Here is a 23,700-nt window from a genome sequence, read left to right on the forward strand (position 1 = left end):
TGCAAATGCAGCAACGGTAGCTTTCTGTTGCTTGACCCTGACCATGAGACGGAGAAAGAACACAGCCAGAGCTACCAGAGCATTCGTTGAGCTACAGTATGAGCTGACTGGAGATTCAATTTAGGCATGTTTAGGTCTGTGCTGGTTACTTCCTGTGCGAGGAGTTCATGGAGAAACCGTCCTTGCATCATGTACAGTGTGTCACCATTTACAGTGACACGCTGTCTGTTCTCTACACCGATATCACAACACAACTTTCTCAACACTTTTGGTGCTTCTAGCTGTGATATAAACTCCATGTGGGTTACAGTTCATATCGACTATATGACGCGAGTAGTCATCGGAGGGAAGAGAAGTGGTTACTACTGTATTGCTGTATAATACCCAAGCTCAGAAACATGTAAATCAGACCAAGTTATTACTATTTACTAGTTTATTATCCATTAACTCAATGTAATGTGCTTCCATAGTATGTTTTGATAGCCAACATGTGGATTTCCTATCTACTAGACTACACACAATCAAATGATGCATTCGATTAGACAGCTTGACTCTAGTAAGCTGCCATCTGACAACACTGCGGAGAGAAAATATGCTGCGGGACGGTCCTGAATAAATTCGCTGACAAACACAAAGGCCGACAGATACAAACAAACACCAACATGTTGGCGTGTGTGAATAAACTCATGTGGATGTAGGAGAGATTACTTTCAGCTCACATTGGCCGTTATTCTTTCGCTGACGGTGCTTCTTTTCCCTGTGAGGGCCTCCATCTTCACCGGATTTGACACCGCGGTCCCTCGTCACATTCCTGAGCATATCCAGATAAGTCTCTGGCATTTGATAAAGGGTGTGCACTGCTTTATAGTGCAGCCATACCACACCTTTATAATACTGAACCTCCAGTATCTCCACTCCTTTTAGCAGAGTGGAATTACAAATACAGGAATACTATAATAGACTACTTCCTATTTAGTAAAATGCACGTAATATACATGCAATCCATATGAAAACGCATTTCCTACATTAAAACGCATCTGAAACCACCCATCACACCCTCATCATGTAGTCAGCTCATGGGATTCATTGAGGCTTATGACCTTTCAGCCAGACAGCTGGAGGGACGAGTGGACGAGTGCGTGATCAAGTACACAAAATGAAGAAGATGTCCTGTAGAAATGAATACCGGTCCGAAAACTGAAATCATGCAAAAAAAAAAAAAAAAAAAACCTTAAAAGGGAACAATGTAATCATCAACCTACAACAATTATTTCTATTTTAAGCCGGCTCATTTGCTCCCTGGCCAGGGATAATGAAGACCACGAGATAATTGTACGAAAGGAGGCAGAGCTGCTTTGCTTCTGTCTCAGAAGCCTTTGTGTGACTGAATGGTAAAGACGGGCTAAATGGAAATACTTTCAATAATTACTGAGAGGCCAGATCGGCTTGCACTGCGTGACGTGGGCCGTCTCCCTACAAAGCACCGTGAACACAGACGGAAGCTGCCGCACTAAGACAGACGGTCAACCTGAATGGCTCGTTATGTGAACAAAGATGAAAAAAAAAAAAGGGGAGAAATGGCCCGATCCACTCGTAGATTATGAATGAGTCGACAGTTATTTCAACAGGAGATCCTCAGGTCTCACGCATCTGTGATTCAGGTCCAGTAGCCGATACCCGTCACAGTTTGTTTACTGGAATCGTTAAAGATGCAGTCCTCTATGACATCACCTTGATCCGTGCTAGGAAGCATCCTCAAAGGAAACGACAGCTCTCAAATAAACAGACAAATAAATAGCGGATCACACAGCTCTATTCCACTATTCTTCACAAGTAGACACACTTAGTAGTTGTAGAACACCTCATTGTGGCTCAATCACTCACTATGTACACAAGTTGAAAGCCTGTTGAGGGGAAAATATCCACTTTCTGAATCAACTGAACAGAAATGGACTGCGTGCTTCTTACACTGGGGTCAAGACGAGCGCTGTGCAACCGCCACGCGGTCAGAACAAAAGGATGAGCACCGGGAACAAAGAATGCTGACTCCGCACTGTCCCATCAGTCGGACTGAAAGACAACCAACAGGAAACAGAGCTACACGGTGTCCAGTTTCCTGGAAACAGGAGGGGAGGGGAAATAAAAATCTATATCTCTCTTTATTTGGTTCCGCAATGTTTTTTTATATGATCCAAGAGCTTTCAAAAATACAACCACCCATCCCTGCCGGGGTTATTTGGCTCCGTCTGTTTACACACCGAATGTAGCTTTAATGCACATCACGTGTTTTCTGTGTGCGGAGTGACACGAGTCTATTGTCTGTGTCCTCGGGTTGTGCTCGTCTACAGTGTGGTATGTGGGCATAAATAAATGATCCAACCCATGTGTGTGTGTGTGTGTGTGTGTGTGTGTGTGTGTGTGTGTGTGTGAGAGAGAGTAACGTGCTGTGTGTTTGTTGCAGCAACAAAACCTGTGTGTCCTTCCTAAATACAGAATAGAGATAAAGGGAAAGGTCAGGACAGATTCCTCTTCTTGTGTCAGCTGTAATACTTATCCTGACATGTGCTTTATTTTAGGACGAGAAAAAAAGCACTGCACTGTAACATGGTGCACACTTTGGCTTGATCAAGAAAGTTTAACTACAAATTGAAAATTAGAAATCATGAAACATTGATTAATAATTAAGAACAGGCATACATTTAAATGCATAAAAACAATTTAAAGCACAACCGCCAGGCTCAAGGTTCTATACGAGACACAGGTACAGAGAATAAAAAATATATTCAAAAATATTCATAACAGAACGCAGGAGATGCCAGACTACTGGAAACAGTGGAGTAGTGCAATATCAAATGAGCCTCTATGTTGAAAGCTCAAGGTGAGTGGGAGATAAGCCAGCAAGGACATATTTGGTCAAAGATAATTGTACATTCTTAATCAATGTTGAGAGACCGTCGGGAACACAGACGGCTCTCTGGGTTTAATATGTTTACTCCTAAGTAGAACATACAGTAGAACTTTCCACCTCCTACACAGACATCTTGTTATTCATAGCTGTGAAAAGTCTCACGTTAATGCAACAACATGTAGGTGGTATGATGTAGAAAACAGATGAGAAAAACTTAAATTAAAATACATTTCTAAGAAGGAATGTTATTTAAAAAGAGGCGGAAAGTGATCTCGTTCTACATCGATCTCCCAGCACAGCACAGTTATCATTGAAATGACCGGAGCAGGATGAATTACACAGAGATTGACATAATCAGGTCTCATTCACTGCCAACCTGAACACGTGAGTGCGTGTGCAGCGTTATCTTGTGAGATGATCAATAACAGCAAAGGAGGCCTCAACTCAAAGCTACAGGGAATAACCATCGTAGTTTTGAATATTCCATGTAACCGAGCTTCATACCATTCAATGTTGTTTTTTAAAAAGGGCAAAATAAATCTGTGAGGTGTGAAAGATTCACAGCATTTCTCTGACTGATGCGGTTCACCCACTAAAGGGGTTTCCTCCCCTCCTCTCACCTTGGTGGTGTCATCGTGGGAACGTTGATAGCGCTTCCAGCGGCAGCCGTAGATCCCGGTGATACAGGACAAACACAGCTGGCGCTCATAGACCTGGAGGGGTTGGTGCTTCACCATGCTCCTTCAGTCAGTGCTGCTCCCAGAGCGAGAACATCCCACTGACGACCAAGAACCCGGAAAAAGAAGAAGAGAAATGTTAGAGATTACAACATGTTGAGACCAAAGAAGACTTCACGGAAAACAAAGTATTACTACAGTAGAGTGGCAAGTCTGGCACCTTGATAGAAAACACATGCTGACCTGAAAAGCAGCATGCTTTGACACAAAGCCCAGCCTAAAATTAAGACCGTGTTTCCCAGCGCCTGTTTCCACTGACAACTGAGACTGCTAGGAGCCCAGAAATCTATTGAACATCACATTAAATTACAGTGACCATGAATATATCACACAGTCCCTACATATCTGGGTCAAAAGACAGCATGCGGGCCTCATCCCTCCCTTTCATGTCAGGGCCAGAGAGAGAGAAAAAAGAAGCCAGGCATAGAAAAGGCCAACAGGTGTAACAAAGGATGTTATACAACCGTGACATTTGAGCAAAACCCTTCAACTTACAGTATAAAAGAAGACAATGTAGGCTGCTGTGTACAGCTGTGATGGTTAGTGTAGCAGAGCAACACTGAACCCTAACAGCTCCACTACCCCCCCCCCCCCCCTCTCACTGTAGAGAAGCAGAAGAGCACCGTGGTACTTTAGAGAATACCCAGCATCCCCTTCTGATGCCTGTCTAATGCCGCGTTAGTGGCCATGGTAGAAAGTATCGCAGGCTGCGTTGGCTGTGAATAATCAGGGTTATAACTCTGTCCTCCCGTTGAGCGCCTGCTGATTCAGCACTGAGACTAACAATAATGATTTAATAGGAGCGCTGGCTGTTATCACGAGTTTACCTCACTCTCCGGGGACACGATGGAGCCCACTGCCTCAGATCAATCTGGGGCTGAAAGTGCATCATTTTGATATGAAGAGCATAAATTAACTGAGCATAATTAATGAGATCAGAGTCAAACAAACATGATTAAAGCGTACACACAAACACGTTTTCCTGGGATAATTTTAACTGGTGATATTCCTCTAGCATATGGTATTTGTGCGTGTTAACTACACTGTTCCTGCTGTAATCAGGCTGTCTGAGGCTCTGGGCAGCTGCTCATTAGCAGCTGCTGCAGTGGCCATGCTTCCTGTTATTAGTAAAAACTGCTCTGAAGAGGGCGGGCCTAACCCGAGGGCATCAGGAACATCGCCCACCCCAGCAGGACCACAAAGGTCTCGACGCCTTAAATTAAAAAAGTCCTCATACCGCGGCTGTTATTACAAATATCCTGCAATATAACAAACAACATTGGTACCACGCTGAGTGGTGGCAATGATGCAGAGAATCACTTTCTTTCCGACCACTGGTCAAACACAATATATGACTGTGTGTTATTAATAATCACCTTATCTTACTCGGAGTCTGTACTACTGTATCCTGTCGTCATAAAACTGTCATGAAGCCAAGCAGGGATTTAGACCTTGATCAGATCAGGAACTATATAACTACCCTAGCACAGCAAGTACGCTTGTCTGATGCTTCGCATGAATAATTCATGTCTGTCGAGTGGATGGAGATCACATCTTTGTGAGCACCGATTTTTCACTCTTGAATCCTGCATTTCGGTCAATGTGTTCCGCACACTGACCGTTTACCTGCAATCGACCAAAGACTGCTCAAACGTGATTGGCCAATACTACTCAAAACAAGAAAAGGAAGCCAGAATGCTTCCGATGCCAAAATGTATTCATTTTTTGGGCTATTATCCAACATTAATATTGGCAGGTTTGACCCACCTGTTGTGTATGATCAGCAGCTCCTAACATCATGAACAAAACAAACATGGCTGCGTCTGGGCCTGCAGACCAAGCCTTTAAGAAAGAAAAGCTGACTCAGTAATTCTCCATTGGCGTGTTCATCCAGGCAACGTAACAACCACTGTCTTCCCGTCATGTTGTCACTTGTTGACAAATTATAAGGTTCAAACCCTGTATCCATAGCAATGCCTCCATGTTGTTACGGCTGAACGGCTCACAGGGTTTATGTGGCAACATGTTCACCTCTTAAAGCTTCTGTTCACGCAGCCACTTGTGCCGTCAAAGTCAAAAACACAATGACTGACGTACTTCAAAAGAGCGGAATATCAAACAGCCCTTTAATTAGTACTATTTGATGTGGATATTATCATAATGAGGCCTCAGATTTGTCACCTTGAGATTGAAGGCTCATCCGTCTTTCACTCCGTAGTTAATATGCCCCGAACCTCATCCGAGCTGTACAGAGAGGGGATGAAAAGTGCTGCAATTAATCCCTTTATCAGCATGATGTCTTACCAGAAACTCATCGGCTAAATGACCCAGCCAGCAGGGACAATTACATCTTGAATAAACGGCAACTAATTGGTAAAAGCCAAGTTAAATACAGCACGAGCAGTAATGTTCTGCAGTTGAATCTCGGAAAGATATTCATCCAGGAGTCTGCACTTGCACTCGTATCATTGCGGTTGTATTTTGCCAACATGGACGTGACACCGCAGGTGTGACCACCATATGGCTGAACTGTCACAGTGAGTCACACTCAAAAACAGAGCCACAACAGCTGAGACGATCGAGTACAAAACAAGAAAAGACCCCGTTCTTCGTGCTTAGTTTCAAGCCCTTAAACACTGTTTGGTGCCGTCAGCCACGTTGCCCCATCGGGACTGAACTAGATTGAACAGGTGAAGTCAACAAGTGAAGCAGCTTTTTTAACATTTATGCGTTCTGTCACAAAGTTGTCTGAACGAGAAGAGAACATGTGGGGGTTGTGTGAAACAACCCCCAAACGGCGGTTGTCATCCCCTTTTCTGCTGCCTCATTTCCTCCAATCAAAAGGCCCAGTAAGAGGAAAACAGTCTGCGAGGGAGGAAATGTTTCAGCAGTTTCCCAGCAGAGAACAGAGTCTTCTCCTGACCAGGGAACTAAGGTAGAGGTCACTCAGCAGACAACTGTGGGATCCAAGGCTAACCCACTAATGAGAAACAAAAGTTCATAAACACAACACAGAAAAAATGTTAAGAAATATATTCTTGTCTTCCTCAAATGGGCCTCCACTTAATCTGCCCCGATCCCCGTCATGTTCAAATGATCTGAATTGCGAGAATCGCAAACATGCACTTGATATCAAGTAATGAAGCGCCGCGGAGACTTGGCTAAACCATGCGGCATCAAAAGATGCTTGTGAGGGAGTTAATTAGTGACACATGGATGATGAAGCCCATTATAACAATGAGAGAGTCATTACATCTGAGCTGTTACAGCTGACTCAGCACCGACAGTGGAGTGGTCTTGCTGTAGAAGATATACAAAGTCTTGGCCTTGTTTGAAATGACGTCATGAATTTCATCCTTTGCCTTCCAAGATATGCCATCAAAGAATGGCTTTCATTTTGGCCTAATGTCTTCTACAGTATGATGAAAAAAATAATGATCAGACTGCATCCACCATCATGTGTTGACAGTGTTAAACAACACCCCAAAATAATACTCGACAAAGTAACACAAACATGTGGAAACCATCGAGACCTTCCATTGGTGATGCTGCATGTAATATATTAAAGCAGTGCAATATAAATGGAGCTTTGTTTATGCCAAATCAAAGTAGAAAGCCTCTGCATTACCCAACAAAAACAATGTTTGGCCTGTTTCCATCTAACTCCTAATGCAACCATAAATTTTATCAGCACAGCACAAGTTATGAACACAATCCTCACCAAACCCTTATATAAATCACTCCCATGAGTCAGTGTGGTGGGAAGCGGAGAATTAATGGCCACAGCCTGCAGCCCACAGCTCCAGTTCATCCAGAGTCCCACCACAAACCACTCTCAAAGTGTCCGCTCAACTGAGCCAGTTAGCGACAACTATTGACACATCAGAGGGAAGGTCATCTTCCTCAAGCCTTTCAGTCCCGGGTCCACATGGGTCACAGCCATTGAGTCCACTTTGTTAGTGCCACAAAGGGTAAACCTACAAACAGGAGGGTGTTATGATGAGCAGTCTGCTCTCACACAATAAGATGAAGGGTGGGATACTGATTAGCCAACTGCAGGTAAGCAAAAAGCACTGACAGTGCAGAATTAGGTGCATCCTGGCAAACAAGCTCTTTTCTCTGATGTTAGGAAAAATGATGACAGGAAAACTATTCCCATGGTTGTCAACACTGGATGAAAGAGGGAGTTTTTTTGTTGTGTACAAAAACGGTACTACAAATAGTTAGCTGGATTTAACACATTGAGAATGAACTGGCATTGTGAAAATGTCTCTTTATTATTTACTTTTATGCTCGAAAATAATGAATCAAACTCAGTATTGGCAGATAATAAACATTAAAATACTCTGATACATCTGGGGCAAAGAAAAGAAGGTGATTTTAGAGTTATTTTCCTTGGCATAATGAACTTGCATCAGACTCACGGCTATGCGCCCAACTGTGCCGCCCTGCCAGCATACGACACATCTGGTCCTGCCAGCTTTCTGCTAGCTGGAATAATGAATATATTGGCAGTAAATCGTAATATTTTTTATCTTATAATATGCCCATGGGATGTATGCTGTAACGCTTGTACCATGGATGTATTTACGTCTCTGTTACCAAACAACCAGCTATTGGTCAGTAGCTAAATGGAGTTTAATGAAGTATTAGGTGTAGGCTACTTACTAACGCATGGGGGAAAGGCACAACCTCTTAAACATCTGTGGTCCGTTTTGGAGGTCCTTGACATGAATAAGGTTGAGATTGCGTTCAAAATCCCAAGAGTGCCGAATTTTTGTGGCTTCCATGTATGTCCATTGCTCACTTTAAGCTCCAATGGGAACTTGGGAAGCAGCGCAAAAAGTAAGAAAGTAGTTATTGTACTCCTATTCATTATATTGTCATTGTTTAACACATGCCATTTAGCTTTACTTTTTCTGTGGCACTTTGTAGGCGGATGCTTTACTGGCGTCCTTTGATAACTCGGCGGTTGCATTCAGTGCCGTTGCACCTCGTAGCTTTCACTTCTTATCGATGAGAGTTCTTTGTTTTGTTACTTCCTCATTGTGTAGGTGCAGCAGGTAAAAGCTGGCCGGAGCAGGTCGCTGTAGTTGTGTTGTAAAGTGCATCTTTAAACAGAAGACAGGAGGCAATGTGAGGCTATTGGACAGCACTACTCCTTTGAAGTCAGCGTGGTGACCGTAGGAATAGTTCTCCACATATTCCTGAAGAATATACATGAGAATGAATGTAGTTTCATTTCTAAGCATGCGAGAGCTGCGGCGTGAACACTCAGTAACATCAGAGTACCAAGTTTGTCTCTCAAGCTTATGACATCAAGATGAAAAAAAAAAAAAAAAGAATCAAGCATTCAACACGTACTTGTTGGGAGGCTCGGGTGCCAGAACATTCTGGCCTCACAAATGAGGATAGAGGGGTATTGCGAAACGCTTACACAAGAGCTGTCGGGTGTTAATGTCCATCCTGCGTCCATGATACTGCACAGGTCATGATTTGCATTTAATGATTATTGACTCTGAAACAGACAGATCCATAACAAAGCTCATAGCTTGGGTAAATGTGACATGAAGAACGCTCTAGAAAACAGCGCCGTTTCAATAGAACCATAATGCAGACGACAGAAGGGACAAGACAGCTCGATGGAGCACAAACAACAGCTCACTGTTGGAGAATGATTGGGGTTTTCTTCTGGCTAACTGAGCCGAGCAGTCTATACAGCAGCTTACAATATCAAAGTCGTTAAACCTGGGCTTTAAAAGACTCCCGAGGCTGTGCCATACAAGGTAGCGAGCAGTGCAACTGTAACTCAGAGCCAGCTTTCTTTCTGCCACAGAAAGAAAGGTTATTGTGAGGGGAGATAGTTTACAAACTGACCGACGGCACGAAACGACGACTGAGAATCCGTCAACCACATTGTTAGCAAAGAGCAACGGGCAACCCAATCAGTAAAGATGGTGGGAGGAGTGTGGTAGAAGAACATCCGCACAATCTGACACTCTGCTCATCAAACTGACGGCTCATCAATCCGACAAAATGTGGGTCAGAGATAATCCGAGGAAAATTGTATCTAATCATGCTCCATCAGTGGCTCCAAATCAGAACACTGACAGCAGGAAGAGGAAGTGCCATCACTGTCGCTCCTTATTTGAGCTAAACAAAATGAAATGAATTACTGGGGCGGAAAACAAATTAATTCAACCACTTATTTTTAGTGCAGACAAAACAAAGGGGGGCTTGATTGCACCAACAGGACTTACGCCTGGTCTAAATCAGTCGTAACTTATCGCAACCTAATCGTTACAACGGTTGCACCGTCTGGGCTTAAGCCTTCTTCTCACTAGGAACAGGTGTAAAACTTACGCCTGGTCAGGATGCAGGCGTCAAGTAATAATCTGAGTCTCAAACAATCATTTATCGTATCATGGACGTAGCCACCAATGAGATCACTGGGGTCTGGATTTGGGTTTAAAAGCAGGGAACAGGATTGCAACCAACGTAAAGTCCGTTCTGAAGACTGGGCTTAGTAAAAAACAGTTTGTGCAACCTGCAGTATAAGTGGGTCAAGTGATATGATGCTTCCATTTTTCATCCGGAGGTAAAAATAATCTCTAAAGAGCGGACTGAGCCGGCTGCTTTACAAAGCTGTGTAGATACAGAGAACAATAAAACCCTATTAGGTGATTTCCAGAGCCTTGTGGATGGAGGCGTTGGTCATTATTGATTTAGGTGTTTCAGGTACTGGAGATGCTCCCCCAATGTACCATGAAAATATGAGCAAGCTACAGTTTGAGCCACACCTTTTAGGTTTCATCTACTAGATGTCAAGGCACCCGAATTGTTTTGGAGTATGCCGTATGGGAACCACCCAGGCAGATGTTTTGGTGAAAAAGAAAACATAGAAATGCCAAAGTCAACGTTGTGGGGTTTGAGCCGAGCAGCTTCCTGCTGTGAGGTGACAGTGCTAACCTCTGATCCACCAGGCTACTGTTTAGGCAGCTGATGGCGAGTAGGTTTGAATAATTATCACCCTAAAGACGGGATGACACCGACTCTTGTCGGCTTTTGTTTCTACAAAGACACGATGTATGTTAAGAAGAGAAAGACAGGGACATAAATGATGTTTTGGGAGGAGCCAGGGGTAAAAAGATGGGCCCTTTCCCTATATTGTCAAACCAACTTGAGTGTAACGCTGTTATAAGCACCAGGTGTGCCACATCTGGATCCTTTATACGAGCCTTATATGAAGAAGTTTCTTTTCTAACAGCTTTACATCACACTTTCATCTGGATTTGATGTTCCTTCTCTCTGAGCGTGGAGCTTCTGCGCTCAGCTCGCTTGCCTTATTAGCACCTTCAATCTACAGCCTGTCCCAGCTAGCCGAGCATGTTATTGGCAATTTAGGAAACCGTTCATAAAATGGAGCATGGGTTTTGTAATGGCAGTGGAAAACATTGGCAGATCTGTTTTGATGTTTTTACTGATTGCTCTTGATAAAGTTAATGGTCCATTTTACAAATCTACAAATGCATTATGTGAGAAAGAGTGGAACAGCGACAGATACACAGTCCATTACAACACTTGTCAGAGCTCTCCAGCCTACTTAAACTGCTTTTCAACCAAGCCTCCTAACACTTCTTTTATTTAGAGGTCCCCCGTATAGTTGAACCGAGAGGATTTTATTCAACAAATGTTTCTGCTTTCACAGCTGCTTTTGCCATAAAATGCCGGTCAAAAGAGAGAGGGGGGGGGCCCGACCGGTTAAAATCACTGTAGCAGTCCGGAGCTGGGAACCGCTTTCTTTCAACAGTAGTGATGTGTAATCACGTTCCATGGAGGCAGAGATCGGTCTGAATTTCAGGTGATTTAAATGACTAGTTCTTTGGACTGCAAAGTTACAGTAATCAGTGAAATCAGTGACTGTAGCTTTGCCACTTCATGGCGTATGATTGTGATGCTGCTGGGCATAACATGTTGGAACTACTTTCAAAAAGTCACTGTTTTATAAACCTGGAGCAGAGCTTCCTAAATTCATTTGCTGTGACCCATTTCTTTCCTGCTGTTAGGCGTAAAGAAATACAGAGAATGAATGGACCCCTCCTGTCTCCCTGTTCGGGTTGAGAGAAAGTATTCTGGGGTTGGTTTCCTAATCATAGGCGATACTGTAGTGCTGATACTGTGGCCTGGAAAGCAAACAGCTGACAAAGACATCCGTGGCATGCAGAGACACGGTGGGAGCCCCATTGTTGTACTGTGTGTGCGGCGAACGGACAACTCCATAGGCTCGGTTCACTCGGGGCCTCCTCAGTCGGACTGTTGTAGGTGGACTAGCGTGTTTTATCAAGGTGCCATCTGTACGTCTACATGAGGGCTCTCCGCCACCATCTGTGTGTTGACATCACACTGAGTTCCGTCCTCTACTGCGACTGCCGTCTGAGCCCCGGAGGCAGGGCCAGACGAGCAGGTGCAACTATGGTGAGCTTGGCTTTCTGAGAGGGAAACTGAGCTTTCTCCCTCAAAAAACATGTGGCTTCTTTAATTCTATTACAGGGATCATTACACAAAAACAACAAAACTAGATCATTGTCAATACAAGTACAGTACAAGTCTGAAAGACGACCAGTTAAGAGGATTAGAAAATAATCTTAAAAACACGTTTCACAAAAAAAAGGGGGTAAAACGAGGCACTGACTGTATGGAAAACTATAAAAATGGGCTGATTCTCATTTTACAACAATGTGGTGGTGGGTCTCAAATGGTGGGAATATTCCCAAGAATGAAAGAAAAACAAGCAGACTTGTTATGCAGTCAAGTAGGTATTTGTGCCTCTTTTCAAAAGCAGAGCCTGAGCTTCGACAAAATAACTGGGCACCTCCCAGTTTGTCTGAGCCGCGGACTTTGAAGAGAGCTCAAGTTGCAAACGAGCAACGACAGCGAACCAAAGCCTCCTGTGTTCCTCTGAGTGTTAAATAATAGCAATTACCCTCGGGAATGTTACCTGCACAAATAAGGCGAGTCGGGGAAACTTACATTTACTACCATCACTTTTTAATGTGGGCTCGCATTCGACAATAATGTCAGAAACCAATGTCCTCACACAGATTTCATGTGCTGTCAAACACTGAACTCGTCCACTGTCAGAGGATCTGCTATGCACTGCAAATCTCAAGCATGTTTGACACAAAGGGGACTTGCTCGGTACCAGCAGGGCCCCGACCTTCTCTGAGCAGGATGGAAATATTCTATTTCTATTTAACTTTTGCTGCCTGCCTGGAACTGCCACAAACCAGTTAACCCTTATTTAGTTTGACTCACAATTCTGTAGTGCAGTGTGAGACATGGTTCCAAGAACTGTTCCGATCAGCATGAAAGTAACTCTGCATCACAGCATCAGTTACATGCCTCAATTATGAGTAGAAATATGAATGGTATAAGCTCAGCCCTCCCTAGCCCAACACGTTCTTTGACAGCTTGAAACCTGCTGACTGAAAGACGTTGACTAAGGGCCTGTTCAGACCCGGCATCAACATGCATCTTCGGGGATCCGTTCACAAGTAGACAAGCTCTAAGTTCAGGTGTGAATGCACCCAAGACACATTGAGATCTGATCCATAGCATCACATTCGGAGGTGGTCTAGGACGCATTCGGCCAAAGCCTTTTAGCAGTGTGTATGTTAATGTGTCCATAGCCGTACTGAAGGACCACCTACTCAACTGAAGTGTGTGTGTGTGTCTGTGTGCTACTCGAGCAAGGTGATCCACAACAACTTGGGTTACTTTGCGCCTATACTTCAGGAAGGTAATAAAATAACCGCAAACGCTTCGTCAATCCCACATTGTAACTGCAGCAGCAAATACTTTGCGAGTTGCTACAAGCGCTAACTGAAGGTCCGTCTCCTGGAGCTGCCACCCGCTCTCCTGCTGGCAAAGAAGTCTCCTGGCAATGGGGAGAACAACACTAGAAGGATTTAATCCAATAAGCAAACTATCAAAACATACAAGGACTGCAGTTCTGTGGATCTGGACTCTATTGCTCTTCCTCAACGACAGGACGATTCCATGACACACTCAACACCAATCAGAGTCAGATCAGCTCATACTGCAAAGTCCTCCACTCCTTAGCATCAATGTGAGCACAATTGTTGCTTGCTTGTGCCCCATTGTGGCTTTATTAACCCTCTTAAAAAAGATGGCGAGAAATGCATTTGCAGAAAGAAATCAGTTGCATTGGTTGACGTAAAGTGCTGTGGAAATTATAGTACTTGACCCGAGTCAAAACTGTGTACCATGATTATTATTGTCATATTCTCAAATCTTTAAAATCAATTTAGCTACCCATTGATTTCGCATTAAACATGTGCTGTTGCCTCAGCGAGTGAAACCATATTTTTCATGTTGGGGCTACAAATTAATAGCAAACGCTTTGAGAAGCTTTTAGGTGGAGGTTCATCGTCATTACTGGGGATAGTGCATGTGTGTGTTTGTATGTGAGAGAGAGAGAGAGAGAGAGAGAGACAGAGAGGGCTGGACTTGACCTCACTGCTGCAGGGCAGCCAATAATAACAAGTCATTCTTTACAAGTCAGACCTGCACTCCCTCTGGATGATTCTGCACAGCTTTGACGGATCTCACAGATGTGTTTCTTTTGGTGTACAGGATATTGTATCTCTTGTAGGATGGGCATGTTTCTCTTCTCTAAGAAGCAGCTATTTAAGGATACAGTACATAAACATACAAGTACACAGCGGCAGTTATGCAAGCAGGGCAAAGCAGAATGTCGGGAATCACCGAATCAATACGCTCTCTAATGGACACTGGGGTCTGCTACCATCTATACAGTGCAACTCTACAAGTCTCATCAGCAGCAACATGCATGAAGAGCTAGATAAAGAAGAAATGAATAAAAAGCTCCACAAAACCTGTGTGTAAAAGAGTCGGTAAGTGGATTACTGCTGTGAACACCGCATTCCTTCCTGTTCTGACCTATCACATCTCCCTTCTATTCTCCTAAAATAACATTTCTAGGGGAATATTCAAAGCACGTTCGAAAGAAGCCTCAGTCTGTTTAGCACAGCTGTACTTTGTTTTTTTTTTGTTTTTTTAAACAAATTTGAAGAACTGTGGAACTATACACTGTACGTTATGTCACCGTTTTTCCAGCTAACCTCAAAATGTCAACCGTTGCATCATTTTGTCTGCTGTTACTGGAGCAATCTGAATGTCAAATGTTTACAATATGAGATTCAATGTCATGATCTAACAACATTAGCGCTGGCTGCCCTCAGGACAGGAGCTTGCAGAAACATGTTCAGTTCTTCACTGTACACGCAAGAAAGAAGTTCAAAAACATATTCAGCACACTCCCCTCCAAAGCCCTTCGATCCCTTTATAGACATTGTAAAAAAAAGCAAAAGTAACATCCTGACATAGACACTTTCAAAGCCAAGACTCGTCCCGAGTAATCAGTCTATTGAAACCAAACAGGTTTTAATCTCTTTCAGAATAATATCCGACATGCCTACAGGATGCAAATAAATGCCGTCTGTCAACTGGAAGCCTTTACAAAAGCAAACAAGTGTGAGGCCGGCTGTTTTTACTGGAGATGTAGCAGTGACAGCTGGGGAAGTGTTAACACGGTCAGAGACAAGATGCACCAAATGGATCCTCTCCAACATATTTACTAGATCACACTCCCTCTCATGAAGTGATGCATCACATAAATGTGCAGCACTCTCATGGGATACAAACATGCCAGGAAAACACCCCAAATGACGATCCTTCACCTTCAAAAAGAAAATTGAATGGTGTCATGAATTATGCAGTAATGTTGGGAAGAGTAAACAGATGGATACTGTGCGTATGGGTGCAAAAACGCACACCATAGTCAACCTCTGTAGCTTTACGTGCATTCATTAATTTGTGATGGACCAACTGAGGAGAATCGACCCATAGTTTCACTAAAAATGGAAACCCTGTCTTTCGTGGGACATCATGGGCGTGTCTCGTGTCTTTAGGTGCACATGAGATCCCTCAGTGAGCAGTGGGAGAAGTACTCATATTAAAGCCTGAGATGGGTAAACACACATGCTTCTAATTAATACACTAAATGGGAATATAAGTGAGGAATAACAAAAGATCCAACCTTTTAAATATGAAACCTGCAAAACGTGTGAGGGGTATTAGCCTGTATGACATTTCTAACATATATGTTAATGAGGTATGCAACTGCTAACATGTTGAGAAGGAAAAAAAACTGTTTATAAATGTTGCAGGAAAACTCACTGACAGGTAAATGTGCTCAAACAACACCTGAAACAAACCACATCACACACTCACCTGTCTGTGGGCTGCTAACGTTATCACCCGGTGATGTCAAACGGGGACAACTCCGGTGTCAAACGTAACGCGTGTGTGTGAGAGAGAGAGAGAGAGAGAGAGAGAGAGAGAGAGAGAGAGAGAGAGAGAGAGAGGGAACGGTGGGTGGTCGGTGACGCCGAATGCTGACAGAGCCGAAGTTTTACACCGAAAAACAAAGGAGGAGAAGAAGAAGAAGAAAAAAAAGCCGGGTGTTGTACGGTGGCCTCGGTCGAACGTTCGCTAAAATAAGTCCCGTTTCATATTGTCGGTTACTCCGTCCCCCCGTGTGTGTTGTTCGGTCCTCTTGGTAGTTAAAGTGTGCCTCTCCTCGTCTCTGTGTGTGAGCAGCAACACACACCGGCTGAGTAATTCAACACACTGAATGGTGGGAGGAGTGTGTGTGTCTGTCTTTTTATCTCCAGCCCTCCTGTACAGTGGGAGAGCGTCACCAAGCTGACTTTGTGGGCACGCTGAGAGTAACCGTTGGTCCGTTTTACTGTCCCGTTGCTTCGCCTTAAAGCCGTCCACGTCCTTTAAATCTGTCGGAATTACCAACATTTAGATTTAGAATTAAAATGTGTTCACGAGGTCTCAAATGTCTTTGTGATAATTTATTGTCAGTGCACACGTAGTGAGATCCATGAATGGACCACTAAAACAATCATTATCGGGGTCCTTCGTTGGCCGATCGTTCGTAAGCAAAAATTCCGATGTTACTTGAACGTAGCATCGTGTGAATGAATTTGCAGCCTGAACGTGAGCATAAAAAAGCATTTTATCACTCTGTTCATTATGATAAAAGCATACCCATTAGGCTTCACTTTGCTGATAGTGAGAGATAGTAAAGAAAATGCAGTTGTGCTATTTGACGCATGAAAAAGATTAAAAGTCATGAAGAGAATCTGCTAGGTTTATTCATATCAAATCAAATCCTGTTCTTATCACTTCTGTTTTTTATTCGATCTGATATCCTCATTTTCTGTGATTGTTTGTCCACTTTAACAAGGGGTGAAGTCTACTTTCCAGTATCATTGTAGACCATCTCGTCTGATAAAAATGAACTCTTCAAATAAGTCTCAGACATCCACAAGGCAAATAAACAGAGTAAACAAAGTAAATGTGGCACACCCTAAAATGTGACCACATTGATGTTAATGTATGATTTAATTTGTCACTGTTTATTTTGAACGATTTAATATGTAGAACATGATTTTAGGGATTGAAGTAATAATTACAGAGTGTAATCTAAACATATGGACATAAACATAAACATAAATTGTAACATAAACAATCAAAACACCAAATGTCACACAGCCCTTTGTGTGTTTTCCAGGTTCAGACTTTGTCACCTTTGATCATATTGACACGTACCAGATGACTCATCGAACAAAACAGATTTATGGATTTCTGCCACAAGAACACCATCTGAAGTCATAATCAGAGACAGAATGTAACGTCCGAAGTGCCTCGTCGACCAATCGAGACACACTGTGACTCATGGTATTCATCCTGATTTGTCCTGATAGCTGTATAACACAGGGCCACTAATAGGGCCACAGTGTTGATGGATGATGTCAGATGTTGACTTCTTGTATGGGGGGGAATTTCCACACAAAATATATTTGTTTTGGTATCAACACTGATATCAAAAACTACATTCAACCACATTTTAACCTCAATTTAACATGTCAAATACCAAGAAACCCATTGCACTGACTGAATACATGCAATGTAACCCCTAAATTGGAAATCCAAACAGTACTGTTCTGTCTAAAAGTTTTAATTAAACATTGAAAAACATGTTTAATTACAATGACTCTTGATTAGATGGACTGATTCTCCTGTAGATCATTACTCAAAAGGTGAGAACCAAAGCAGAGCGATCGACGACCCACTGTCACTAATCATTTAAGTGCATTTATTATATACCGTTTAAGGTGATATGTTTAGTTAACTGTTTATTCAATACATTCCTGTTATTCTCGTGTCATCAGGTCCGAGACAATGACCGGTATAGTCAGCAGGTCTCTGGTGTGTGAAATGACTCATCAGCAGATACAGATACAGTGTTTGGAGCGTTCAACCATTTTCAGATCAGTAGTCCATTAAGAAGATTTCTATTTATGTGTCAAGTTGAGGAGGAGTTGGGGTTAAAAGGAGCATCAGAATTATCACCAAGGAAACGTGATGTTGCCAAGTACATTAGCATCATATTGATGGAAATGAGGAGTTTGTGTGCGTGGATGTGTATCTATCTTGAGACCTGCTACCTGAGACTATATTCAGATTAAAACAGCACTTTGACCACATCTTAATATTCTTAGCATTTAACATAACTTCAATGCAAATAACTAGATGTTGAGATTATATCACCTCACATCCCTGCAACACACACACACACACACACACACACACACACACACACACACCTTGACATTGTCTCTCCGAGAGCATCTCTACAGGTGGGGAAACAAGGGAACTGTTCCTCTCAGGACCATTTCCTGTGTGGCATATCCCCGTTTGATGTGGCAGACCCGGGCCTCCACAGGCAGGCGTTAGGCAACAGCTCCAGCTGCTGCGCTTCGTTATGATCTCCACCCATTTTTTAAAATGCCACCCAGAATCCACAGGCAGGAAGGGGTAGGACGGCAGGTAGGGGTCTCCCTCAGCAGGTGGTGTTTACAGCAGGGTGGAGGGTTTGTGACTGAAAAGGGCACAGGGCACAGAACGTGACTGGTGCAGGGAGAGAGGGGGAAATAATGAGAACAGCAACGCAGACATTGACAAATGCCAATTCAGCAGCTTGTTATGATGCTGAAGGTCTGCTGGAATTTCAGAGGCCTCACTGCACTGGAACAGAAACTTAATATAACAAATCTCTGTGGGGAGTCAGTATGAAATTAATTACTTTGATATTAAACACTTTGTCCAATATATGTGACAACTATCCCACAGAAGCCAGAGACAAATGCTGATTTTCAGGCAAAGGAGTATTTTGATTTAAAATTTCATTACTTTTGCCACACTGGACATATGAAAATAGAGACATGTGTCAGTGGGCGCTGAACACAAAGTGGAGGTCACTGTGGCTCGAACTCCTTTTATTGAATATCAAACGATACTTTATTTGGTTTATTTGTGCCCCATCTAGTGGTTGTTTGTCCACAATGCAATGCCACAGCTAATACAAATATCTACAGTGTCTGAACTGAAAATGATTTCCACTGGTTCTTGGAATCCTGGAGACATTCAGGGTTTATAGAGCCTAAGAGCCTGAGGCTTGGTCTTTACTTTCTGTGCAAAAAATCTTCTTTTTGCATATTTTTCTCAAGCACATAGTGGAAAATAATACAAAAGTCCATCAAATAAAGATACAATTAAAAACATCTCTAGCCTAAAAGAAAGAATACAAACCTGAGTATAACCTTAATTAATTACTACAAAGAAAACTTTGATGGCGTTGGATGAAGTTTTCAAACTTTTCCCACCAGGGGGCATGTTCGGTCAGTATTTAAACCATTAGAGGGCTGCTGCCTTTACTTCATAAAGCTAGATTCAGTACAGACTGTTACTCTACTAAAAAATGAAAAAAAATGATAATTTGTTATTTTTTCAAGAAAGATTTTAAACGTGATCAACTTTGCTATGCTAATAATGTGATAGAATATTGATTTGCCCCAAAAAATTAATGAATTTCATATTTTGAATACATTTAAAATCAGACACATCAACATCAATGTCAGAGTAACTTAAATATATGATTAATTAACTTAAAGATGAACTGTTTGGTTACAGAATAAAGACAGTGGTATGATAATAATACTTTTTTTTGGAGTACAAGATTGTTTTTAGGGAGCAGTACTTGAACTGTTTTAGATGTAGCAGTGTTTATATTCCATGTAAAGCAGCAGTTACAACACTGCAAATTATGTCTTCAAAAATCCGGTCTGGTTCATTGTTACCTCACCACAGCGAATGTGAGTCTGGTTTAGATTGACGGAGCACAGATTACAAACTGTACATGATCCTGCAGCTTTCTGCGCTCATAGACACAAAACATCAGAAAGTTACATCATACAGCAAAGCTGAAATCATTCCCTGGTCTTGCGTCATGGTCCTCTTGGCAGCTGTGCTCTGCTTCCTTCAGAGGAGTCTTTGTGTCCAACATTTCCCTCAGTGCGTAGTCAGTGACAGAATGGCACGATCACTACCAACAAAGACAGATGTTTAACATATATAATCTATAAAACAGGAAGAAAACTTTTTTTTCCCCCTCAAGGTTGATACATTTTGTTCAGTAAACAACAATATTGCAGCCCATCTGGAAAGTATATCAGAGAGGAAACCAAACACGAATCCGTCTAGAGATAAGCAGAAAGAGAGGTGTTTAGAAACCCCCTAAACAGTTGCAACAGACTGCCAAAATCCTGTTAGTCTTATTGTTTGAAGGACTAACACAGATGGTAAAACAGGAGAGCGACTGAACTTTTAGACATATACCGTCTGTTGTCTTCTACTGTAGTCACTTTTACAACAAGGCAGCCGCATGAACAACTAACTTGATAAGCAACAAACACTTTCAGTTTATACAAATAATAATGATTACCTAACTTTTACCCAGTCAATACTTTTTAAAATATTGATAATCCTGTTTGTAAAAGTGTTAGTATTCTGCCAACCATTGACATTATCATTAAAATCCAAATGGAAATGATAAGAAAACCTGCAAGCACAAACTTATTGATCAATTCTCTTTTAGCAACTTACATAAGAGAGCCACAGCTGAGGGTGCAGCTGATAAAACGACTGGTGGCCAGATGTTGAGTGGGCTACTGTCCTCAAATAGCAATTAATTGCTGCAGTTGTGTGAGAGTCACTCCTCCCTCCGAGGTCTGTTAATCCTGCTCTTGGTTCATGACTTTACTTTATTCTCATTAAAAGCAATCTTCTCACTGTCTTGATTGGTGGTGACATATTGCGTCATATAGTTTTCTCATTAGTCTGCTTTGAGATTATGCACTTTTACAAAATGAGTCCCATCCTTATCGTACAAATACACAATCTTCTTTCTTTTTTTAAAAATGTTCTGCACCTGTGAGCATCTTTTCTTTCCGCTTTAATTGATTGGACCTTCCAGGCCTTTACCCGAGGGAAACCAAGACAGGATTTATTTTAAGATGGAATGTGTGCATTAGAAGATTTGACCAGACTTGTTTGACAGAGAAGTTAGCTTCACTCTGCACATACTGCTGAGGAATTTTAGTGTCAACTGTTGATCCAGAGGCTTCTTCAGAAGGACAAACACCCTCTGAGGGGGCGGGAGAGGGGCTGCAAGCCTGGTCTTGTGTCAAACCTTTCAAAGGGGAAAATGTGAATAATGTAATATATGAAATTAGACAAGAGGGTTGCGGAGGTATAGGATTTGGGGAGCTTTTTTTTTAACCTCAAACTTTCATAGAACTTTCTGGTTGCCTGCCCCAACAAGTCACAGAAAAGGATACAGGCCACTCATTAGTTGGCATGGCAGGGCAATTTGGGGGATTAAGAGATGGATGGAATTCCTCTGGTTGGAAAATAGTAATTATAGTGTATGTACTGCAGAGTGATCACTTATCTATCAAATGTCTTGCTCTGTCCTTCTATAGGGGATAAGAATGGAGCAAATTTGTCATTGATTTCGTAGATTCTTTACACAAATTACATCGGAAAAAAGGTATCATTACGACTATTGTTCAACTGTGATATGATAATGCAGACATTAATATTAATCCGCTGTGTGTGACTAAACAGGTTGACACAAGTATTAGTAACTTATTCTGTTTTGTTTCCTCTGGTCGGGACACGGCAGTTTTTACGACCCCCATCCTTCCACCACCCTGCAAGCAGCAGCTGAGTTGGACAGACGTGGCACTGTGGAGGTGGGGGAAGGGCTGCAGATCTTCTGGGAAGCTTTTAAAGTTCTGGACATTTCCATTTGTGGTTTGACATTACCAACAATGTAAAATCACTGCTCCTCTTTTGTGGACATTTGCAAACAATGAGCTCATTCACTGATGTTTTGCCTACTGACATTTCAGAAGAGTTGTGCCCTAAAGAGGCTTGTGCACTCAAATTAACTGCAAAATCAATGTTTACATACCACATATTTTCATGTTTAAGAATCATTCAGTTCAAAGTAAAACACATCTTTTACATATGATGTAACCAGTGTTGGATATTGAGTCAGCAAGCAGTTTTATAACTTAGATGCTGAAGAGTAGTTCTGGTTATAAGCAGCTAAGACTGATCCAGAATCAGATTTTCTCTAAATTTCTCTCTGCAGACACAGGAAGGAAAGTTTCAAAGCTGAGCCCGGACCAGTGCTGAAGAGTTAACCTCAGCCGACCCCTCCCATTCCAGCCTGTGGTTTCAAGGGGGACGTCCCAGCTCCCAGCTTCCTGAGGAAAACACATACACCCTCATTTGAATATCCCATTCCCACTTCTAGAAAGTTCTCTCTCAGGGTATAAAGAGCAGGAGAGAGTCCTACAGCGGACACAACTCAGAAGAGAGACCCTGCGTATCTGTGCCAGGTAAGGATTAGAAGATAACCATCTCTATTGTCAGGGAGGAATGCAGAGGGTGAATGGGGTTCTTTGTTTTCATGATTCACAATTTCATTGCAACTTTTTGTTCTCCATTTTAACCCGTTCTCTTCTATCTCTCTGGCCATTTGACCTGCACACAGAGTCTTATAGTTTATCTGTTGTGAAAGAAGAATACATCTTTAGTCTTCATACAAATTATCCCAGCATGATAAAGGTTGTCCTCTTGCATGTTACTTCTTTGCCCTCTATTCACATGCATTGAGTGCAATCAGATGGAGGGAACTCAAAATGCACCCAATCTGGATTTTTGACTTTTTTTTGATGAAGAGAGGTTCAAAAATGTCCTTTAGAAGTTAGTGCTGCTCGTTTGTGGCACAGCTGACTTGATTCATGTTTTTTTTTTTCTGGGTCACAAACAGACAATGAAAAACATCCAAGTGTCTGATTGTGATAGAGAGATGACTAACCTGTACGTATAGTAACCCAAACTTAAATGTTTTTAGTATAAAGATTGTAAACTAGGATATAAAATGGAGAAATTATGCAACATAGAATATGCCTCCACCAGAGCTTGTATAATGTTTCACTGCCTGCTCTGTGGAGATTATTACATACAATTCTTGTCTTTCAGAATGAAAATTGCAGACATCAAAACTTCTCAAGGTATCCGAAAATTATGCAAAATTTCTGCTGTATCGCAAACAAATACAAATACAGAGATGCAGACAAAACCCTAAATCAGAATGGTGGATGAGGATCAGAAACGTGTTGCCGCTGCAGTGGGTTAAATTCAGCCCTTTGCATTTGGTCCTTGGTGTGAGAGTTATGGGTCGAGTTAGATCTAGCTTGCAGGGACACACCCTGTCTCTGAGACAAAAGATGGCTGCTTCAGAGCACAAGTAAAAGAGTCCTGACTTCTTCTGGCTCGAGATGAAGTCATTAAAGTGCAGACGTGCAACAGTTAAATTACAATAAGTGCAGAGAAGCATCATATTTCAGTGTCGAGTCAGAGCTTCCCTCTGAGCTCCAGCTATACAGCTAAGTCTCAGCTGCTGCCGACGTGGCGAGGAACATGTCTGCCTGAAACTGGAGGCGTTCCCAAGCTGCTGTG

General features: G+C 42.3%; 1 protein-coding gene across 1 annotated transcript in view; it reads right to left on the reverse strand.

The window, feature by feature from the left end:
- gdpd5b (glycerophosphodiester phosphodiesterase domain containing 5b) overlaps positions 1-16,327 on the reverse strand; it is a 35,776-nt gene extending 19,449 nt beyond the window's left edge. The window contains exons 1-2 of the mRNA XM_076100320.1: positions 15,982-16,327; positions 3,529-3,686 (exon numbers count right to left, since the gene is read on the reverse strand). Coding sequence (XP_075956435.1) covers positions 3,529-3,645 — 117 coding nt within the window. The 5' untranslated portion in view covers positions 3,646-3,686; positions 15,982-16,327. The remainder of the gene's footprint in view (positions 1-3,528; positions 3,687-15,981) is intronic.
- Positions 16,328-23,700: the final 7,373 nt, after the last annotated feature.

Source organism: Anarhichas minor, unplaced genomic scaffold (assembly GCF_050575085.1).
Source record: "Anarhichas minor isolate MPS153535 unplaced genomic scaffold, ASM5057508v1 ptg000026l, whole genome shotgun sequence".
Classification (NCBI taxonomy): Eukaryota; Metazoa; Chordata; class Actinopteri; order Perciformes; family Anarhichadidae; genus Anarhichas; species Anarhichas minor.